General features: G+C 42.1%; 2 protein-coding genes across 2 annotated transcripts in view; one reads left to right on the forward strand and one right to left on the reverse strand.

Moving 5' to 3' along the window:
• The window catches only part of LOC101879758 (complement C4), a 42,492-nt gene extending 31,804 nt beyond the window's left edge, over window positions 1–10,688 (forward strand). Inside the window, exons 32-41 of the mRNA XM_005147634.2 lie at window positions 168–261; window positions 1,013–1,181; window positions 2,782–2,869; window positions 3,678–3,752; window positions 4,403–4,511; window positions 5,478–5,567; window positions 6,106–6,198; window positions 6,970–7,053; window positions 9,099–9,231; window positions 10,402–10,688. Coding sequence (XP_005147691.2) covers window positions 168–261; window positions 1,013–1,181; window positions 2,782–2,869; window positions 3,678–3,752; window positions 4,403–4,511; window positions 5,478–5,567; window positions 6,106–6,198; window positions 6,970–7,053; window positions 9,099–9,231; window positions 10,402–10,540 — 1,074 coding nt within the window. The 3' untranslated portion in view covers window positions 10,541–10,688. The remainder of the gene's footprint in view (window positions 1–167; window positions 262–1,012; window positions 1,182–2,781; window positions 2,870–3,677; window positions 3,753–4,402; window positions 4,512–5,477; window positions 5,568–6,105; window positions 6,199–6,969; window positions 7,054–9,098; window positions 9,232–10,401) is intronic.
• Window positions 10,689–12,812: 2,124 nt separating this feature from the next.
• On the reverse strand, window positions 12,813–22,044 carry STOML3 (stomatin like 3). The gene is given in 7 exon segments (XM_031047740.2): window positions 12,813–13,169; window positions 13,172–13,318; window positions 14,259–14,462; window positions 15,212–15,294; window positions 16,431–16,503; window positions 17,310–17,413; window positions 21,993–22,044. Coding segments are annotated over 7 exon segments (999 nt in total). The 3' UTR covers window positions 12,813–12,833.
• Window positions 22,045–22,370: the final 326 nt, after the last annotated feature.

Here is a 22,370-nt window from a genome sequence, read left to right on the forward strand (position 1 = left end):
ACCTCTCCTACTTATACCCATGATAGTCATCTGCAACTAGTATGGGCCTCTGGGAGACCGGTGTTTCTCTTCATACTCCCATCAACCTTTGCTGAAGTCCTGGATGAGTAAACCCTTGTCATTTAAATAATATTTTTGGTATTTTTCTGTTTATGTGTTCATCTTAGATATTAAAAATTTATTGGTCATCTGAGCTGAAGAACAACACATGTAATGATTTGATTTTGACAGTGGAAATGGAAGGGAACATTAAGTACTCTGGTGAGTGAAAAGGGAAGTGGTTGGGTCTCAAAGATGACACATATAGACAGCTGCTGCTGATCCTTGGTGGCTTTCCAAACTTGGAAAGTGCAAACAAATGAATGAAACCGGGAAAGAGAGAGGCCTCTGAACTTTACCTCAACATTGTTTCTTTCAGCTTACTAATATTTTTGAGTAATTCAATATTTATCTAAGTGACTGTAGGTGCAGCAAGTACCTAATAGGTACACAAGTACTATTAGTAACCCATCTTTGTTATTGGGAGACAATACTGGGAAACCATCTTTGATGGTGTTCCTGATTGCCATAAGAGGAGAGCCCAGCTCAGTTCCCTGGATAATAAGGGACCCACCATGTGGCCTTAAACTTCTTTTGGGCAGATCTGTCATAGGTCTTTTCATATGAGCAAGACTGTGTTTTCCATCCCCTGGAGTGTGTGTTCATCATCCTCTCTGCTTATGTCTTCCTTTTTTTTTTCTGTTTGAATAGCTAGCATTTGTAGGCAGGGACTGTCCTTTACATATTTATGCATAGCCTAGACCCCATTATTAGCTAGATCTGTTGGTTATTCTCTGCCCCTAAAATTTTAACTCTGAATTAGTTAGAAATGCTGAGATGGTATACAGCAAACTTACAAAACCCATAGACATGGCATGGCTGCCCACTGGTATTTATCATTATACAAAAAGAAGCCAAGTTGCCAGGTCCTCAGTCAAATTTGTGCATGGCTGACTATGTCTGTCACCTCCAGAAAATGCATACTACGATGAAAACAATGATTATGAGGACTCATTTGATGCAGAAAACAGAGCGTTTGAGCCACAGTCCGAAATAGAGTGGTTTGATATCCACAGCAGAAGGAAAAGGGATGTGATCTTTCCTGGTAAATCAGAACTGCTGCAGTACAAAGTCTGTGTCAGGTAGGTCTGCTAGGTCAGCTCTTCCTTACAAAATGCATTAAATTTTTTACAATTCTTCTTGGTCACCTTCATCACATCTGCAAGCTCAGCATCCAACCTCGTGATCTTCTGTGAGTACACACACATGGTGAGTGTGCCCTCTTTCCCATGGCAGAGGAAAAGGTTTCCACACAGAATATTAGGTTTACACAGTTTACATAGACCTCAGATGTCCATTGCAGGTTCTGCACCATCAGACTCTGGAGAAATTCTAAAGCACCTGGCTGGCTAATCATTAGAAGTCTTTTATCAAAAAAAGTAGATATGACTGGAATACAGTAATAACACATTTAGAGTTTAACAGTTTTCTGGAGAGATGCTGTTCCTTCCTTCATGGGCACACTCTGGAGTCATAAAAAAATGAAAAAATGTCTAATACGATCTGGGAGATAAGGAAGCACAAGGGATATCCTATTGTGGCAACCAAGAAGTAGGCAAGGACAGAGTTAGTGAGAAAGAAATCCTCCCATGCAGAGTAACACTGAAACATTTGGGTTTGCTCCCTTTCACAGTCTGGCAGGGGTCACAGAAGCACAGAGTGGTGGCTTTCCTGAGTTCCCCTTTTAGAGAGATGAAGAGTGGCAGAAGCAGGTTTTGCTTCCCAGCAGAATTTAGCTTTTCCACTGAGTTTTGACAAAGCCTCAGAGACAGTGGGTTTTTGTCCCCTCTCACAGACAGTGGCATTAACAATGAGGGGAGGACTGGAATTACCTGAATTCCTCAATTTCACTCTCCCTAGTTAAATATGTGTTCAGTGATTTGTGTGCTGGCTGAAACACCATTTCCCCCATTAGTTGCTGTGTAACATTCATCAACTATCAGATCCACTGTTCTGCAGAACTTTGCTGAGTGCTAGGGTAAGCCTTAAACAATAATGTGAAGCTCCATTTGTTGTAGTCAAGACAGGAGAGAAACTGAAGGCACTGACAACATAAACATCTTCTCTGCACCATAGTATATCTCTTATGAGAAAAGGAGTACCAAAAAAAGTTTCTGATGTAATGCTAAGTGTATGCAGAATATCTAACAGCAATGCACCCTATGTGAATGTAGAACAACTTAATTTTCTAGCAGTGATGAAACTACCTGATTTTTGAGAAGAAAGAATGAGAAAATATTGGAAACCTAATGTATTTATCTAATGGATAGTTACAGCATTGAAAATTGGATAAACTCAATTCCTGTCTCCACACTCTAGGTTATAGAGAACAGATACTATGTCAGTGCTGTTTGTCTTCCCTGTCTTCAACAGTGCTTTTATGGTGGGATGAACTGTCCTTTGAAGATGATTGTTTCTGCCTATCAACTATAAAGAAAGCCTAGATGACAAGCTCAAGCAAGGCATCTGAGTTTTGGGTGACCATTTGACAAGTGTAGATCACTAATTTTCCTTCATGACTTTTAATGAGGCAGCAACTAATTTTCAAATCAAAATACATTTGGGAAAATTATACAGAGCAAAATATTTTGTTTCACCATTAGCAAACTAAAGAGCCAAACTCTTCAGAGCAAGCTGGCTGTTTAGTGCAGATGTTCTCTGGTAATTGTCTCCCTTGTAAAGGTCCACAGGTTCCAATCCACCAAAGATGTCCCTGGTAGAACTCTCTCTACTGAGTGGCTTGGAGCCTGACGCAAAGGATCTCGATCAGGTTAGAAACACACTTTTATGTTCAATCTTCTATAGCTTTTTCTATAAAAAAAAAACCTTCTGAAATATTAGCAATATTATAATAAAGAAGGGAAAACAGATATCTGGATAGACGTATTTTCATTAGAATCATAGAATAGTTAATGTTGGAAAGAACCTTAAGGACATCAAGTTCCAACACCCCTGCCATGGGCAGGGACACTTCACACTAAACCATGTCACCCCAGGCTCTGCCCACCCTGGCCTTGAACACCGCCAGGGATGGAGCATTCACAACTTCCTTGGCAACCCAATCCAGTGCCTCACCACTCCTTGTTCTAATAAATATTTGCTGAATATGTACAAGAAATTAAAAACTTGTGGTGAACAGAGTTCAGCCTTCTCAGTCCCTTCTAATAGAAATTAAAACAAGGTACAGCAGGACACCTAAATATATGCCCATGCTTAACACATATTTCTTTATTCCCCTTTGACATTGTTGTCCTGCTACATGTCAGGACAGTTTGTCCTGTGCTTGCAGAGGAGAAAGCAAGCACATCTTCCTGAGGTGGTTGCTGGGAGATCACAGTGACAGGGAGATGAGCCACAGAGCTCTGTGAAGGTGATTGCATAATTCTGAGTTCTGGAGCCTGCTCATCTGGGGAAGGTTTTCCCAGGTTCATGCTCTCAGGGACTGTCTCCTTTAAGGAGGAAGAAAGAGTGCAGAATAAAGCAAATGGCTCAATAAAGCAAACCAGAATATAAAGGGTAGTAGCAAAGTTGTTCCTGTTGTGCTAGGGTTTTGTTCTCATTTTTTTATTTTCCTGCAGTTGGTGATGTCTTCAGACCAGTACATTCAGCACTATGAGTACAAGGAAGGAAAGGTTTTGCTATATTTTGGTGAGGTAAGAAACAGAATGATTTTTCAATCTCTGCCATTTCAGATAGCATATATAAATTTCTTTTTAAATCTAATCATTGGTTTTCACACTCCATTACCTTCCTTTGATTTTTGTGATATTACTGAGCAGCTCAGTTGAAACAGGGTGGAGAACTGAAACATGCACCTTCATCCTCCACCTTTTTATATTGCAGGAGATGTAGCCCATGTTTGAAATTTGGGCTTTGGCCAAAAAAAGACAAGTTCTCTCTACTCAGAAGAGATGCATTTTGTCCAGGATTAAAATAGTGTTAACAGTATTGGGTAGGCTGTGAACATATATTACAACCTGTGCAAGGTGGTTTTAGGCAAAAGCAGGAAAGTAAACCCCAAAGTAGTGATGATGTGAGCCTGGAACGGACAGTTTCAGGGAGAGAAGACTTGCACACATCTCACAAAACTACCTCTACCAGGCTTATCTCATCCACAAAGTCTCCCAGTAAAATAATGGAAGGAAGTGCCTTCTTCAAGTTGAGACTGCAGCTACCAGGGTTAACTCACGTGTCCCATCAGAAGCAAGCATTCAGCAGCTAATACAGGCAGCAGTGAATAAGGAACTGACTGGGCATAACGAGTTAATTTACTTGTCATAACCATTGCTCTTTTTTCCTCCAGATTACAAGCGGAACAGACCCAGACTGTATATCATTTGGGGCAAAGCAAATCAATCCCATGGGCTTGGTTCAGCCAGCAAATGCCATCCTTTATGATTTTTACAACCCAGGTAAAGGCACAGAAAAATCATACATAACTAATTGAAAAAGAGATCCTCAAGAACAAACTCCAGTCCACAGCAAGGTAGTTTCAATGTAGTGTGTGAAACCACATTATTTTGTTGAGTGTCAATATAACCTGCCTTGAATTGTGTCTCTTCTACTGCCATGGCTTAAGATCATCTAAATAGAGATACTCTCAGGAAGGGTCTTTATTGGAAATGAACTGAAAACACAAACTTTTACCCTCACGGGTTTTTTTAATCAGGTTTCCCAAGTTCCTGTTTCTCATGGTGCTTTTAATTGTGTTCTATTCACATTTCTTTTTGGTTAGGCTGTCTTTCTATGCCTCTGAGACTGGCAATCCTAGAAGTTTGCCCTATGTACTGTATTTCCTGGGGGAATCAGTTTCATTCCCTGCTCAAAGGTTAAATGTAAATCATCCCCATTTGGCAGAGTTATGTAAACAGAATTTGAAAATTAGGACAAATCTCTACTTTGCCTGAAGCTGAGGGATCCAGGACAGTTTACACTACATTTAAACCACTGACTCCTGGTGATCCTATTTCCTCTTCCTGAAACAGTGAAATCCTCACTGTAGCTTTATGGTCTAAAGATGCTTCTTAAAATGGATGCTTCTCACAGGAAAAAAAAAAAAAAAAATGGAAGAGTACAGCTTAAAAAAAAAAAAAGAAAACCAATAAACCCCCCCCCCCCCAGAAACAAACAAACAACAGCAACAACAACAGAAACCACAGAAGCAAAAATGCAGATCACTGCCCTGCTGAAAGACAAACGGATCCCTGAACTCTAGGTGCCTAAGCTATAGGTCTTTGTGGACTACTGATGTGCATTTAACCCCTTAATGCCCTGATTTATCTGAACCATGGAATAGTTGACCTGCAAATATAGCTTCTACTGCATAGGTTTTTCCAATGGAGCTCTCTGAGAAAAGCCATTTTGTTTCTTCTCCATAGACAGAAAGTGCAGTGTGTTCTACAGTGCTCCTAAGAACAGTGCCATGCTTTCAAAGGTGTGCCATGGCAATGTTTGCCAGTGTGCAGAAGGTAAGGAATGGCTAAATAGACCACTCTAAGATAAGATAGCTATTTCTAAATAACACAGGAGTCAAATCATCCTCTAGTATTTTTGGTACCAAACTGACAAATTTTTGTTAAGGTATCCAGGATTGACTTGTTGAATACGTGTGTAAAAACCCTCCAACACACCTCTAAGAAAGCTGTTCTGCCATTTTACTTTATTCTCTGTTATAATGTTGAGTGGATGAGTATGTGCAAACTATATATATCTAAGTATCTATGTTTACTCAGACAGATGTATCATTTATTTATATATAAGGAAGAAATAAGCTTAGATATAAGGAAGAAATTCTTTACTATGAGAACACTAAGCCAATGGAATAGGTTGCTCAGAAAAGCTGCAGCTGTCCCATCTCTGGCAGCATTCAAGGCCAAGGTTGGATGGGGCCTTGAGCAACCTGATCTGGTGGAAGGTGTCTCTGCCTATGGCAGGGGAGTTGGAACTGGGTGATCCTAAAGTCCTTTCCAACATTAACCATTCTATGATTTATTTTCTTCACTCTAGGTCCCTGCCCAAGACAAAAATCAACTTTCAGTAAATCTGTAACACATATGTCACGTTCTAGTTTTGTCTGCTACTATCCTATTGCAGATTATGGTAAGGCATGAAAGCCATCTGCCAATTTAGTTTAAACATTGTTCTTTTTAATAAAGATAAATTTCTAGTTTTATATGCCCCTCTCGTGAAATGGATGAGGTTTCTGTATTTGGCCTAGAAGCTGAACTGATGAAACAAAGCTGTGTGCTATCACAGTCATCAAGGGAGTGAAAGGGAAAACTAAAAGCTGTGGAAAGATGCAGTGGATGCTGGGGGATGAGCAACATCATGGTACATGGTTTAGAAAAGACCTGTGGTATGAGCAACACCATCCCCTACATCCCTAACATTGCAGGATGGAGATAAAGAGTAGACCTGGCATGGCATGCCACAGTTTAGTGACTCCTTCTGCAGAGCCAGATGAATATTTTCTCTTGTTAATTTATATTTCTGGCCTTTTCTTTGGATGGAAAGTTGGAAGAGCTACTGAAGGAAAACTGGGTCATCAGCTTCAGTAAGTTAGATGCTGACAGAAGACAGGAAAAAAAGTGAAAACCCAATCAATCATATAAGAGCTTCTTTAAAAAATATGATATACACAAAAGGAATACAGATTTCAAGGTTGATGATTTTCTGACTGATGACCTGACTTTCTAAAAGCATAGTAGGTGTACAGGGCTACTATCCTGTTGTCTTTCATAACCCCATGATTTGTGAATAGATGGTACACAGTGGTCTGTAGAGACATCTGGTAAAAGCATACCTATTTTTCAGTTTTTGGATGTAATTTCTTGTTTTCATCTGGCCTCACACAGTTGTTGTCTATTGCAGTGTACGAGGTGGAACTCCTCAATAGTACTCAGAAGAATGTTTTTAATTACTATGAGGCCAAAATACACCAAATCCTTAAAGCCAGTAAGTATCAAAAAGTTTGGCTCCTTTCATTTACTTGTAGGAGAATTAGGTTGATTCAGTGTTAGCCAGTACAAGCCATGCAGATCCCTTTTCTTGCAGATATGCTTCTGTATTAGGCTTGCAAGAAGGACTGATTCCTTGCAAGGCTTTTTTGCTGCAGCTACCTCCCTGCTCCTTTCAGCTTCACTTTATGGGCTTCTGTTATTGCTTCACATCTTTTTTCTACTGTAGAAATGTCCACTGACCTCTGTTTTGATACTAGATGAAGATCTGAAGTGCTTGTTACCCAATAAATGATTAATCACTTGCAATCCTAGCAGAACAGGCAGAGTTGTCCACAATGACTTGCCTGAAGTCAGTGAACACAGGAAAACTCCTAGAACTTCAATTTAATAGATGTGATAGCAACAGAGAAGCCTCTCTATTTTTTTAGGTGCAGTGTAAAGCTTTGCACTGCTCTCAGTGTCCTTTTGCAAGCCTGCCATCCCAGCTGTCCCCATGTAAACTTTATCAACAGCATCAGCAAACACTGATACTCCCCAAGTAATTTCTGGAGAGTCTGTCATCTCAGACTTCAGCTGCTTTGGTATCACATGGTTGTCAGGTTTGAGTTTGGTTGCCAGAGATTGCCTTTAAAAAGTAGCTTCAAAGATTTTGAAACTTTCCCGGTCTGGAGCAGAATAATTAACCCACTCCCTTGATCTTTGCCTAGGGCACTGTCAGTGTCACCAAGTACTTTACAGCACACAATTTGTGATCTGTGCTCAGTGTTTGGCTCCTGTCTGAAAACGAGATCCTACCTCGTGAGTTCAGAGACAGCATCTGTTCTACAAGGGACTTTTCATATGCAGAGAAATGATAATATACCTGATGATCAAAACACTGGCTATGGGAGATTAAAGTACCATGATGGAAAGTTTCATTAATCCCTCCAGAAAACCTTCAGGATCTAAAGGATTTAGAGCTCTGAGCCCCAGTGCATTTGAACTCTCAACTCATAGGCAAGCCCTGGAAACATTTTGTTTCTTGGCAGCTGAGAGAAACATACTTTGATTATGAAGTTAAAGGGAAGAGATGACTTCTCCCATTGCTACCTCCTCTTTATTTTATCCGTTAGAATCCCCTTTGGTTTCTGCTGTAGGATGCAGCTTATGAGCATCAAGGAGCTTTCAACAGGCTTGGGAAAAGCTGGGAAGAGACATGAAGCCATGAGGCATGGAGAAAAAGCAAGTCATTTCATCCAAATAAGTTCATGACTAACTGGAGTTGTTATCTTTTGTTCTTTTCTGTACCTGTTTTCAGTGAGGTTGGTCTCTGTTGCCATCACCAAGGGTAGATGAGAATTAGTAGGGTAAATTCTCATCATCTGGACCCCTGGCATTATTTCAGCACCAATCTTTGCAAGTAAAAGGTTGGTTCAGAAGACAGAGGGAAAAACTTGTGTAAGATAAAGACAATTTTGCAGATGTGCACTCCTCAGACTACTTTGATTATTAACAGAATTAGTGGGTAGTGCAATGCCCAGATGAATAATCTTCTGGGCCAGAATCCAGATCAGGACCCTTCTAAGCTATTTTATGTAACGTTCAGGTCAGATGCAGTAAGAAGAGTGAGTTTTTAATAGTGTCTGCTGCACTGCTGAGCCCCAAGATGTCTGAGTTTAGTTTGCTAGCTTTTAAGACCATTATGAGCCTAAGCAATGTGAAATATAAAAGCATGTTTCTCTTGCCTTTTTCTTTAATCTCTGAAATTTAAACAAACTCCATAGGGCCTTAAAATTCTTTATAGCGAAACAGCTCCTTCAGTAACTACTGAGGAGGTTCAGACAGCCAGCTAAGACAGAAATGGCTTACTTTTTCTCAGATAATGTTAAGGAAAGTATATCTTACCATAGCATGGCCATTTATTCCCATGCCAAGCCACAGCTAACAAGAGAAATATTACCTTGGCTTAGCAGTGGAGTAAATGATCACAAGGGGTTGTGTCCTATGGGCTACGGTTCTATATTAGAAAAGTTGATGAGGTTTTCCCTTATTGTGCCACAGCTAGCGATGAAAGCATCCAAATGGGTGTCCACCGACAGTTCCTAACACGCTCTGCATGCAACTTAAACGTGGTCACTGGCAAACGGTACCTCATCATGGGGAGAGATGGGCAAACGGTTGATTTCAACAACAAGTGAGTGCAATGATTTCCAAGCAGCAGCTATCATGGACCCTAAATCCAGAGGATACTCAACCTCTTAAAATACCTCCAGAAAGCAAAGGAAGGAGTAAATTTTTAGGGACCAATTCTGCTGGCTTTAGTACTATGCAAAGAGGCAAAAGGGTAGCTGTGGGGAACTGCTGAGACACCCAAACCTATCAGCTTATGGATCTGTGCAGAGCTTCATTCCCACATTTCTCAGAATCAAAATCTGCCTCTGAGTCCACTGGGTTAAAAACTCACAGCTAGAAAAGTAGGATGGGAAATGCTCCATAGTTCCATCTACTGCAGATGTCTCAGACAACTCCTATGCTTGCAAAAGAGATGGGTGGGACCATGACTAAGAGCAACTCTCAGTTTCTGTTATATCATAGAATCATGCAAATAGCATATTCTTCTCATTTCTCATTGTCCCACTTTAATGAGAAAAGGGAATTGATTTGAGGAGGAACTTAGCCTGACACTATCAAATATTCTGTGAGGAAGACATCTTAAATATTTCATTTTCCTGTGTGGAAATAGAGAAAAAGTAGTGCCTCTGAAAATTTCTAGGAAGGAGACCTTCTCAGTCAAATTATGACTGCCACTTCCTAAACCCTTAAAAAGTCCCTCTCCGCATCTCTGTACAACAGCGAATGCTGAACTCAGGGGTCTGCCACAACAGAAGCCTGCTAAAAACTGAAGTCTCACGAAGACTTGTAGCTTCCAAAATCTTCTCCAACCCAGTCATAAAATGCCAGAAACTACATGGTTTATGACCACAGAAAATTAGGAAACATCTTGGAATAGTCTGTTGAAACTAAACCCCCCTTCACTGTGTTTCACTGGTAAGCACTGGGGCTTTTTTGTGCTACTCCAGAAAACTAATAGAAACTTAGCCCAAGCTTACCTGGTGTCACCCAGAACACACATAGTTTTTCAGTTAGTTAGGCCCAGCTTGGCACTGACACTTTGCTAACTTTATTCAAAGCACAGTTGGCCTGCTGGTGAAACTTGGTTTCAGTGAGTTTCTTGGCTGGTATAACTCCTCCTGCTCCCAGAGATGCTTAAGTAGAGGGATACAGCATCATGGGGTGTATGCTTTCCCATTGCTCCACATCCATAGTCATGACTCACCTCTTTACCTGTCCCACTTGCAATCAGGATGCAGTACCTCCTTGATTCACAAACCTGGGTAGAGAAAATTCCAGAAGACAGCGAGTGCCGCACCACCCTGCACCGACAAGCCTGTGCTGACCTGCATGACTTCATGGACACATCTGAAAACCTGTGCTCTTTCTGAACCATTGCTCTGCTTCCCACGTCCTGTCTGTGTGACTGCGACGTGGCTCCTTCCAGAATTTTTCTTGCTGATTCTGTTTTGCTGATTGGGCTATTTCTTGGAGACATAGGTGGGGGGAGGAAAGTGAAATAAAAAAAGATTGCAGTTACTCTAATAGTGATTGTGGGTTTTGTCCTTGATACTGGTGAAGAGAGAGATGGAATTTCTGTCTCTCTGATCCATTATACAACAGCGGAATCATCCTGCAGGGGATCAAACAAAAAATCATTGTGCTTGCAGAACTAATTAATTCCTTCAGTCATGGTCACCACTGGACAGCAAAAGAGGCCAAGAAATTTGCATGGGTCACAAAGAAGACTGGGCATTCATGGACTTACCAAGTACAGCCTCTGTTACACTGCTGCTGAAAGAGATACTAACACTCATGCTTCAGCACATCAGTTAATTTCTGACGTTAATTGTGAGTCCTCAGGTAAAGGAATGAACAACCCCACTTATATCACAGCAGAATTCCCATACACACAACTGAAGCCGGAACTGGAACTAGCCCAGCATCAGGGATAAGCATGAGGTATGTCCTGTGCCTGAGCCAGCAGTCCTGCATGGGCTAGTTAGAGCTGGTAGCTCACTGAGGGCACAGAACTTTTTAATTTCACTCTGTAGCCATGTCTTTCAAGCTTTTTTTCTTTTTTTTTTCCCTGAGTTTAATTAATTTGCACTACTTAAAAAATGCCCAACTCAATCTGTGGTTGTCTTTTTCTAAAGCACTGCTGCTACTGTGGCCATACAATGATCTCTGTAGTGCAGATAAAACATTTGCTAGGGAAAGGTGGGGGTTTTGCTGCCACAGTTCTAAGGCTTCGACAAACAGCAAACTAAGTCGACAGTGAAAAACAACTCCCCAAAACTCAAAACCTCTCTTTTCTTAGGATAAGGAAAAGCCTGTCGAAAGTAGTTTGATAACACTGATATATAGATGGTTTGCAAATACAGGTCTTAGTTTTTCAGTTTGCCAGCACCATGCCGCTTGGCAGTCATGTCTGAAACAGAGCAGAGAAGAAATGAAAATCTGTTTTTGCTGTAGAGATCACCATACTCAGATGCTCAGAGCACTGTCCTTGTACCAGCAGCTACTGAGTGCAAAAATTTATCACCTGAACAGCTTTGTGTTACACTGGTAAAAACAAGAAGGACCTGTATCAACAATATGATAATTAGTAGTTCCATGATGGTCTGGTTAATTTGGAGTTAAATGATCCTGCTGGATAGGAGGGGCAACAGTGAGCCTTACATGGACAAGATACTATATGACAGCATCACCTACCAGAACATCTACACTGTGAGAGCCTTTGGATTCACAGCGGACAGCTCATCACCATGTGCCAGCACTGTGAACTGCCCAGCCAAAGGCTGTAAACTCAAGTATAATGACAGCTGAACTCAGATATCAGAAATGTCCGCCACTGCTGCCAGGCGTTGCATGGATAGAGGGTGAGAAAAGTTTCTATTATGAAAACCTAAACCTCTGCTTCATGACATCTGCAAAGGAGGATAAGAAACCTCCAGTAGGTGCAAGACAGACACATCAACATAGGACAATTTGTTTTCCTTGAGGTTTTCCCCAGCTTTCGGATTTAGGAAATGTGATTGTAATGCCTGGACATATATTTTCTTCCTTTTACAACAGATCTCATAGAAATGTCAGTGATGGCAAATGGCAAAATCCAGCTGAGGTAAGTAAAGCAAGTGTTAATTTTTACTCATATGAGACAAACAGGCTGTTCCACTGACATACCATTTATACAGTAATTCTCCTAGTAGTTATGAAAGAATACCTCTAAGGTTAGGGGCCTAAATCTTTCTTTCCACTCCACAGAATGTGAGTTAAACACCGCTGTCTGACCTCCTTTTGTGTGGAGTACATCAAAAGCTCAGAGGTTCTTGCTTAGCAGACAAACTACCAAATAATTTCTATACTCCAGACTGTAAAATGTGGAGAAAGCATCATTAAAATTTCATACTAGGTCTTACATGCATTTTACATATTTGATATTTTACATGTTTTCTTCCACTTCACTTAGAGATGACTCAGCTGAAACTGATTAGCACTTGAACTTTGCAAATGCAGTCATAAAATGTTGGAGCTATGTGTGATTATTTAACTATTTTCACTCTTATTTTTGATATAGAAGATCCAAGCATGCTTCTACTTTAATTCTGGTAGTCTGGAACCCTTTGGGTCCTGGGAAACCATTTAAATCTCTTTGTCCAAGAAGCTAGCATAGAATAGTATCTAACCCCCTTTACTTTTCTGCCCCAAACTCACAAGCATATTTATAGGGAGAGGGAAAACAATGGTGGAATTATTTTTTGCTGCCAAGGCTGTTAATGTTTGCAGGTAGCGCAGCTGGAGACCTGCCGGAGACTCAGCCAGCACCATGGAGGCCTGCTTGAGGGCTTTAGAAGCATTAATTTCTCCTTCTGCTGCCACAACCTGTAAAGTAAGAGAAATAGAAATGGCTCTGTGACACTGCCCATTGTGGGGAAACCCCACCTTTACAATGACGAGAAAAAAAAAAAGGCACTCAGAAGACTAGGACAAGGATACAAGAGCCTGGGGATAGATACTGCCATGGATCTCACCTTAGCTCTTGTTTCTCGAGCAGCCTCTGCTTCAGCCCCCATGGCCCTCTGCATGACCACAGGAATCCTGATGTCTTTGATCTCCACACGAGCCACTGTGATTCCCCACTGCTCTGTAGCTCTGTTGAGGATAGTCTTGGGACAAACACACAACCCATCACAAAAGGCACAGTGAGGGCAGAGAGAAAACCATGCCAGGTACTCTGTTTCTAGGACAGAAGGAAAGTCGGCATGCAAACCTGCATAACAGAAAGATGGAACCCTGCCATCCAATGCGTGTAAGTACAGTGGGTGCCACAACCTATGAAACTCTTGCTGATCAACATGTGACCCCTGTGTGGCTTCTCTACTGCCTCCTAAATTATGATCCCCATCCTTTCTTCAGGTGGGTGCTGATCAAACTTCTCCCTTTTACAAAGTAATTCTATGGCAATTTCCTAAACTAGCACAACACGGTAAAAGCACATAATGGCACACTATGAGTGAGAGACACAGCACAGCCCTGTATCACTGGCATGCTCTTCTGTGCTTCAGGTTGCTACGCACTACTGCACCCATGACCCTGGCTCTACCCACTGCTGCTCACCTGGCTGGAGAGGTGTACACTCTCTCTTTGATTTGACTCTGCCTCATCTCTGACTGAAAGAGTAAAGCAGGTGTTGGATATCTCTGCTTCCTCCCTGGCTGCCAAATAAAATAGCAAAATAGATGGCATTTTAAAGCATAAGCCAACTCATTTCTGTACTCTATGTTGTTATAAGAGAAGATAAAGCCTTGTCTTGATTAAACCTCAATCAAAGGTCTGATCAAGACAGAGATTCCATGAACAGCAGACTTTCTCACCACTTGCAGCAGCCCCTGTGCAAAGGCTAAACTGACTTATTCAAGTACCTGGATAACTGCAGAATTTTGGTGCTTTTTGATAGGAAATAACTCTTCTACAAGCACCTGGGGAAATACCTTTAGAATAATTCTTTCTGACTTTAGGCAACCAGATGTATAACTGAAAGAAACATAATGGAAAATGTTATCATCATTGAAAAGAAAGTCAGTGAATTTTGAGAGCTGGATTTACCTGGATATTGTGTGCAATTTCCTCACGGCCTGCCAGGAGCTGAGCCAAGGTCTGCGTACCCAGAACATTTCTCAGGGTTGCCTGTGCCAAAAGGAAGGTAGCTGAATGGATATCTGTGACATTAGCAACAGCGCTGACAGCACTGTGGATCCTGTAGTACAGCACCCCATCGACTTGGGTAGTAACAGCATCTTTTGTCAGAATCTGCATTTGAGAAATGTACAGAATTAGAGAAGGATCCAATGACACATCTTTTTCCAAGGAAGGGAAATGTCTCTTTTTTCCCCTTAGTGAAAAAACAAGACCCTGATAATGCAAGGAAACCAAGAATTTCTTTTTGTTTCTTTGTCATTCCCCTGAGAAATAACTTTAAGGAAGCTATCCAGCATCACCTTCAAATAACTCTTCCAATAGTGAGTAAATCTCATAACTTGAATCATGTTCTTCTGCAGTGATGGTTATATGATCATGCTTATACTCCTTTCTTGTAGAAAGGGTCATTCATGATTTTATACATTATATACAGTTTGGAAAATCTGTGCTACTTCCCCTAAACAAAGTATTTCCAAGAAACTCCAGCAAATTAAAACAAAAATGAAAAGCAAAATACAAGAAATTTTGCACTTTGAAATTTGTAACAAAGAAATTTGAAAAATATTTAATCATTCACAAAGAAGTTGTGTCACCATTTGCCAGACAGGTCTCCTGTGCTTCAGCAGCCAGTTTGCCTCAGCAGAGCTCTCATGATGCTCCGCTATCTGTATGCTCCTCAACATGTTTTGCCTTCAAGAAGTTTTGTAAGCATTTTGAAAGTCAGAAAATACAGCAAATAAGCTAAATTCTGTGGTAGTTTACAGGTGTACAACTATAAAACACTTGCATTACTTTTGATCATGCCAGGAATCACCTCTGCCTTTTATGTTTGTCTTAGATGGCTGCTAGAGAATAGTTACCTCTTGTGGAGGGATGTTACAGGTAACCATTCTAAGATCAACCTTGATGAATGTATCTGTACATGGAAGTATGAGGATTATACCTGAAAACCAAAAATATATACATGAAATGCCACCGAAAGCTAACTCTAGAACCAGGTATCCCGCACCAAGCAAATAGACGTAAATATCCACAGGGTGGGGAATGTGCCCGCCTTATTACTACAACTGTCCTTTCTGCAACAGGACATGACAACAGTGAAGTTTTCCATTTTCAAATAACCAAGGGAAATGCAGATATCTGCAAATAATGTTAATTTATTGGAGCTTAATGAGTTAGGGCCCTGGACTGGAAGTGGGGAGAGTGCAGCTCTGGTCTCAAATCTGCCATGAGACTTTTGACAAAAATTCCTTCTACGCCTTTGTTTGGTTTCCCCTTTATGAATCATAAGCCATATGTGTCTCAAGGAAAGATATACCCCAGGCCCAGATTCCTGCACCGCCTATAGGCTGCAACACGAGGAACACTGTCCCAGGTTCTGACACATCCTGTGAAGGAGTCTCCACTCTCCCTTTACTGAAGAGGGAGGCTTGACATTGCTATTTTTCTCATCTCAGTACCTTGTCTAGGTGCCCAGAGCCACCTAGAAGAGTTCTGCACCTGCTCTAGTTGCCCTTTGGACCACATGGCTGTTATTCAAGAGGAACGACAGGACCTGAAAAGGACTTTTTCACCTTATTTCAGCTTCCAGTTTGCCCTGTTTCATTGCAGAAAGGTCATAACTACACCAACACAAATACCTCATGTTGCTGGGTTTGGTCTGTATTTGTGATATATAACCTGATCCTAAGTGACTGCACCAAACTCTGTATAGATGCAGAGTGTCCCTTTCCTGACACATTTACTGTTTTCAGAGCAGAAAACAGCTAAATTGCTGGCAGCAGCAAGCAGTGTTGGAAGTGAGGCACATGTAGAGTGAGTGGCCCTGCCACTCAAAAAAGGTCCTTAGCAGGCCTGAAGACTGCATGTAACCTTCCCTGGTCCCCCATCAGTGTCTGTAGCATGAGCTCAACCTACCATTTGTTGTCCAACCTACTCAACAGCAAAGCCGTACCTGGTATCAAAGTCCTCAAACTTCTGCTGTGCTTCATGGACCTCCGCAATTCTTGATGTGGTCAGAGTGCATCATAACAACATAAACCCAGTGCATCTTAAGAGAATAAAACTGCATGCACTCACCTGGTCCCTTTGCTTTCTTAGACAGTATATGTCCCAGACGAAATACAACAGCACGTTCATATTCTCTGATAACCTAGGAAAATATTTTAAGTTTAGAATTTTGCAACTAATTCTGTTCCCACTCTCTGGGCTGGTCTGATTTTTTTTACTCTTTGGCATCCATACTATATGTGAAAAAAAGTAGAAATAATATTGGAACCAACACAACTGCAAAACACTCTGCATCTTACATCTTCTCACCTCTTGCTTTGCTGGAAAAACTCAGACCCTACTCTCAAACCGGTTACAAAACAGACAAAATACAAAAGAATTGCCACTCATATGATGACTCTACCCACATCTCTCTCAGCATCAGTACTACACCCAGAAGCGTATGCCTCATCTCAGATAACCCAGCTAATTGCTTCAGTTAGTGTATCAGGACTCCTCAAGGCCTGGTGTTCAGGGCAATCATCCTGGTAACTCATCCCTAAAAACTGATTTAAATTACTCATGTCTTGAAGGAGCATTTTGTGGCTTTAGGTTATAGAGCTGCTCAATGCAGGGACCCATGTGCTCATGTACTCATGTTTATCACCAGCAGCACCAAATATGAGTTCTTCAGAAAAGCCTGTAGATTTATTCCCCCAGTGTTGTAAAGCAAGGAAGTTTAACTAATGATGAAAGTTGAGATTGGAAGAAATCAAATGAGTAAATTGCAGTGATATAGAAACTCAGTGGAAGAACATGGATCCCAGTCCTATTCAACATCTTCACTAGAAACTGTTATGATTTCCAAAAGGTGAATGTGAAGTGCCTTGTCTTAGCAAATAATCAATTAACATAAGTAACAGCAGTAATAATTGTGTTCTTTGTGTGCCTCAAATCCCACTAGCTTACCTTCACACATGCCCAGATGGAAATAGGAAAGGTAATAAGCACCAGAAGGAATGAAAAGGAAACCAGGATCCAGCCACATACACAAATTCCTTCCCATCTGTCAGCTATAAAAAAAAATAAAGAAGAGCAGCAATGAATGCAAATTTTGAAGAGTTATCTGAAGGCTGTAGATCCAGCCCAGTGCAATCACAAGGGATTGCAAAATCCACAGAAACTCACTCCCTCTTTCTCCCTTTCATCGCTCACAGAAAGCTGTGAAAGGCCTAACCAAACATCCAACTTCATGGCCCTTCTGTGCAAAAGAATAAAAGGCTCAGAAAGTACATTTTGCACCAGGTAAGAAAGAAGAAAAATGAAAGGCACTGCTAGGTGCTGTGAAAGAAAAATAAATCATTATGTGGAATATCCATGGATACGAATCTGTGTCGGTTTGCCACACCTGGATAAAAAAGATTTAATTAGTATGAAACAGGTAATAAGGAAAATGAAGGGAACTCCTGCTGCCTTTAGATGGGCATTTTGGGGAATACTGATGGACCAGTTCATTCACTGCACCAGAACCTTCAAAATCAGTACTTGCCAAAATGCATGCTCATGAATTTTGAGCAGTTCTCCCACTACATTCAGCTTTTATCTCATTCATCTCTGCATTCACCTCATCCCAAAACTTTGTTATAATGAAATTTCACTCAAATCAAAATCAAAATAATGTAATTATTTTAGTGCCTGAAGGGAAAGCACTGGTGAGTGTTTAAATACTAAAGGTTTAGGAGGCTCTTTGTAAAGAAAGGCTTACCAAGAGCAGCTGTTGTTTGAAGAGAAGAGCAGCTAGAGATGCTGAGGTTCTCAAAGAAGAGGCACAAAAGAGGGCAAGGAGTGAAACAGGACAATCCTGCTACCACAACAAAGTGCTATAAGGTCAATTCAGTATTGCTAAATGCAGAAATGCCTTGGATCAGGAGAGTCATAAGAAAAGCAGAAGCAGCACAGATGTAGGCCAGGTCAGCCCCAAGGGCTGCCTGGCTGCCAGGTTTGGGCCAGAAGAGGATTTTTGCAGGTATGAGCATCAAGAGATAGAAAACCAAATGCCACAGCTTCTTTCCCAACACAGGAGAGAGGAACAAAGGCTCAGAGGTCTCCTCAGAAAACCTCCCCGATGCTGATGAAATGGAAAGATGCAGCATGCTTTGGTTATGTTACTTCATAGGCATAGGGTAGCACTGGGAATTTCTGACATCAAATAAAATTAATATGTAGATAGAAATTGGTAAATAGAAAACAATTCATTTTACACCTTGTGAGAAAAAATCTTGTCGCCCCAGTGAAACATGGTGAGGCTGCCTGATCTGTAAGGCACAAGCTAACAGACCAGCAGAGCAGGACTGACAGGTTTGTGAGAAAAACCCCAGCAGCCCTGGAGGACGAGACACAAGGCAGCCCTCCTGTAGCTCCTTCCTTTATAGATAACTCTGTGCATAGCTGGTCTGTGCCTGCCGGTAATGTTCACTGCAAACCTGAATGTTACCACCAAGCCCTTTGCTGCTTGTGGTTTTGACCATCCTAATTTTGAGAGCCCTGCTGCAGATTTAATGACTCACACATAAATATGTTTGTGTTCAAGACCTAGTTAAAAAAACCCACCATAAATGTTCTTCGATTATCCTGAAGTTTCAAACCATTTAGCCACAAGACAAATCATAGAACCATAGAATCATAGAATAGTTAGGATTGGAAAGGACCTCAAGATCATCAAGTTCCAACACCCCTGCCATGGGCAGGGACACCTCACACTAAACCATATCACCCAAGGCTTCATCCAACCTGGTCTTGAACACTGCCAGGGATGGAGCATTCACTACCTCCCTGGGAAACCCATTCCAGTACCTCACCACCCTAACAGTAAAGAATTTCTTCCTTATATCTAATCTAAACCCCTGCTGTTTAAGTTTCAACCCATTATCCCTTGTCCTATCACTACAGTCCCTAATGAATAGTCCCTCCCCAGCATCCCTGTAGGCCCCCTGAAGATACTGGAAGGTTGCTATGAGGTCTCCATGCAGCCTTCTCTTCTCCAGGCTGAACAGCCCCAACTTTCTCAGCCTGTCTTCATATGGGAGATGCTCCAGTCCCATGATCATCCTCGTGGCCTCCTCTGGACTTGTTCCAACAGTTCCATGTCCTTTTTATGGTGAGGACACCAGAACTGAACACAATACTTCAAGTGAGGTCTCACAAGAGCAGAGTAGAGGGGCAGGAGCAGACTAGAGGGGCAGGATCACCTCCTTTGACCTGCTGGTCACACTCCTTTTGATGCAGCCCAGCATACGGTTGGTTTCTGGGCTGTGAGCGCACACTGCTGGCTCATGTTCATTTTCTCATTGACCAACACCCCCAGGTTCTTCTTCACAGGGCTGTTCTAAATCCCTTCTCTGCCCAACCTGTAGCTGTGCCTGGGATTGCTCCCACCCAGGTGTAGGTCCTTGCACTTGGCATGGTTAAACTTCATGAGGTTGGCATCAGCCCACCTCACAAGTGTGTCAAGGTCCCTCTGGATGGCATTCCTTCCCTCTAGCATATCAACCGAACCACACAGCTTGGTGTTATCAGCAAACTTGCTGAGAGCGCACTCAATCCCACTGTCCATGTCAGCGACAACGATGTAGAACAAGACTGGTCCCAACACCGATCGCTGAGGGACACCACTCGTTACTGGTCTCCAGCTGGACATGGAGCCATTGACCACAACTCTTTGAGTGCGAGCATCCAGCCAGTTCTTTATCCACCCAGTGGTCCACCTATCAAATTGATGACACTCCAATTTAGAGACAAGGATGCTGTGTGGGACAGTGTCGAACGCTTCACACAAGTCCAGGTAGATGACATCAACTGCTCCACCCCTGTCCATCAATTCCTTAGCCCCGTCATAGAAGGCCACCAAACTGGTCAGGCAGGATTTTCCCCTAGTGAAGCCATGCTGGCTGTCACCAAGCACCTTGGTGTTTTTCATGTGCCCTAGCATGCCTTCCAGGAGAATCTGCTCCAAGATTTTGCCAGGCACAGAGGTGAGACTGACTGGGCTGTAATTCCCTGGGTCATCCATTTTCCCCTTCTTGAAAATGGGGGTTATATTTCCCTTTTTCCAGTCATCAGGAACTTCACCTGACTGCCATGCTCTTTCAAATATGATGGCCAGTGGCTTTGCAACTTCATTCGCCAGCTCCTTCAGGACCCACGGATGGATTTCATCAGGTCCCATGGACTTGTGTACATTCAGGTTCTTAAGATGGTCTCGAACCAGATCCTCATGTACAGTGGGCCCAAGGCCTAAGTTTTCACAGTCCCTGCGTCTGCCCTCCAAGACCCGGGTGCTGCGGTCAGAGCCTTTGCCAGTGAAGACCGAGGCAAAGAAGTCATTCAGAACCTCAGCCTTCTCCAAGTCCAGTTCTCCCAAAAGCTTCCGGAGGGGGCCTACATTGTCCTTAGTCTGCTTTTTAGCCGCTACATACCTATAAAATCCCTTCCTATTATCTTTAACATCCGTTGCCAAGTTTAGCTCCAATTGGGCCTTAGCTTTCCGAACTTGGTCCCTAACTACCCTGACAACATCCCTGTATTCATTCCAGGCTACCTGTCCTTGTTTCCACCTTTTATAAGCCTCTTTTTTCTTGTGAATTTTCCTCAGCAGCTCCTTAGCCATCCAAGGAGGTCTCCTGGCCCTCCTGCTGCACTTCCTTCTGGTTGGGATGCAACACTCCTGAGCTTGTAGCAGGTGATCCTTGAATGTTAACCAAGAGTCTTGGGCCCCCCCTGTCCTCTAGGGCTATATCCCATGGAACCTTGCTAAGCAGGTTCCTGAAGAGGCCAAAGTCTGCTCTCTTGAAGTCCAGGGCAGTGAGAATAAAAGACCCTAGGAAAACACAATAGTGTAGAATAAGGACACTTGTAAGATTTAGTTCCCTTTTTCTTGAAATGCTCAACATGTTACATCATCAACACACGATATAGAAAATCACAATATGTGTGTCAAATCTGAAGAGCAAATTAAAAGCTCATGTTGAAGTTGTCTTGTGAAGAATGTGAAGAACTCTGGGCAAATACCTCCCAAGTCTCCCAGAGCAATGAAGAGATGGAGCAGACTCAGCCTCTTTTAACCACTAAACCTCCTGCTTCCTACAAGCACCCGAATCAGTCCTGCTGAGACTCATGCTTGTCCCATCACACTATCCATACTTATGGCCAGGCAGTACAGTGAAAACAGCACGCATTGCCAGCAATAACTAGATCTGGCATCAGTTCTGTTGCTTGAAGAGAGCAACAGATGTTCCATCACACAAATCCAAACAGAACAAGTCTTTTTGGGGGGCTGGAAAATTCTTATACCTTTTTCTAACTTATATTTTCCCCTTTCCACCCCATCGCTACATACAGAAGTGTATCAATAGCTGAATCAGCCATTTTAGTCCCTGAGGTTATTTTGCCCAAAGGAGATGCTGATGCATGGTGGCACAGCAGAATGAGGCAATTTAGCTTCACCCACAAAGGCAGATTCTGAATTTTCCTCTACAGCCCATGTCTGAGACATGAGGAATGCCTGGGATCAAATCACCTTTTTTTGTTTGTTTGTTTGTTTGGTTAGTTTTGCTCCTTTTTATAGAGAAAACACACACACAAAGTGAGGCTTACCAATTAGATGCTCTGTCTTGTTTTCCTTGGATTCCCCTTTCTGGGGATCCATCACATTTGAGGGAAGCTCTGATCCCCTCACAGATGAGACAGCAGCACACCTCAAAGCCTCACATTGCTCATGTGAAGTGCTGAAGTGAGAAGCAGGGTGAAAGAAGGAAAAATCCCCACCTGTATGAGAGCCCTCTGGGAGTGAGTTACCCTGGTGAGGAGGGGGTGTTTACAAAAACAGTCTTGTGGATAAGGGTTGTCTCTGATGTAACTCCGTGCTCTTCTGTGGCTTTCTTCTTGTCCCAGCTGCTTTAGACCCCACAAAATGCAAGTCAGAAATTATTTCTATGAATCAGTGATACTCGTCACCAGAGAGAAAAAACAAGA

Source organism: Melopsittacus undulatus, chromosome 2 (assembly GCF_012275295.1).
Source record: "Melopsittacus undulatus isolate bMelUnd1 chromosome 2, bMelUnd1.mat.Z, whole genome shotgun sequence".
Taxonomy (NCBI): Eukaryota; Metazoa; Chordata; class Aves; order Psittaciformes; family Psittaculidae; genus Melopsittacus; species Melopsittacus undulatus.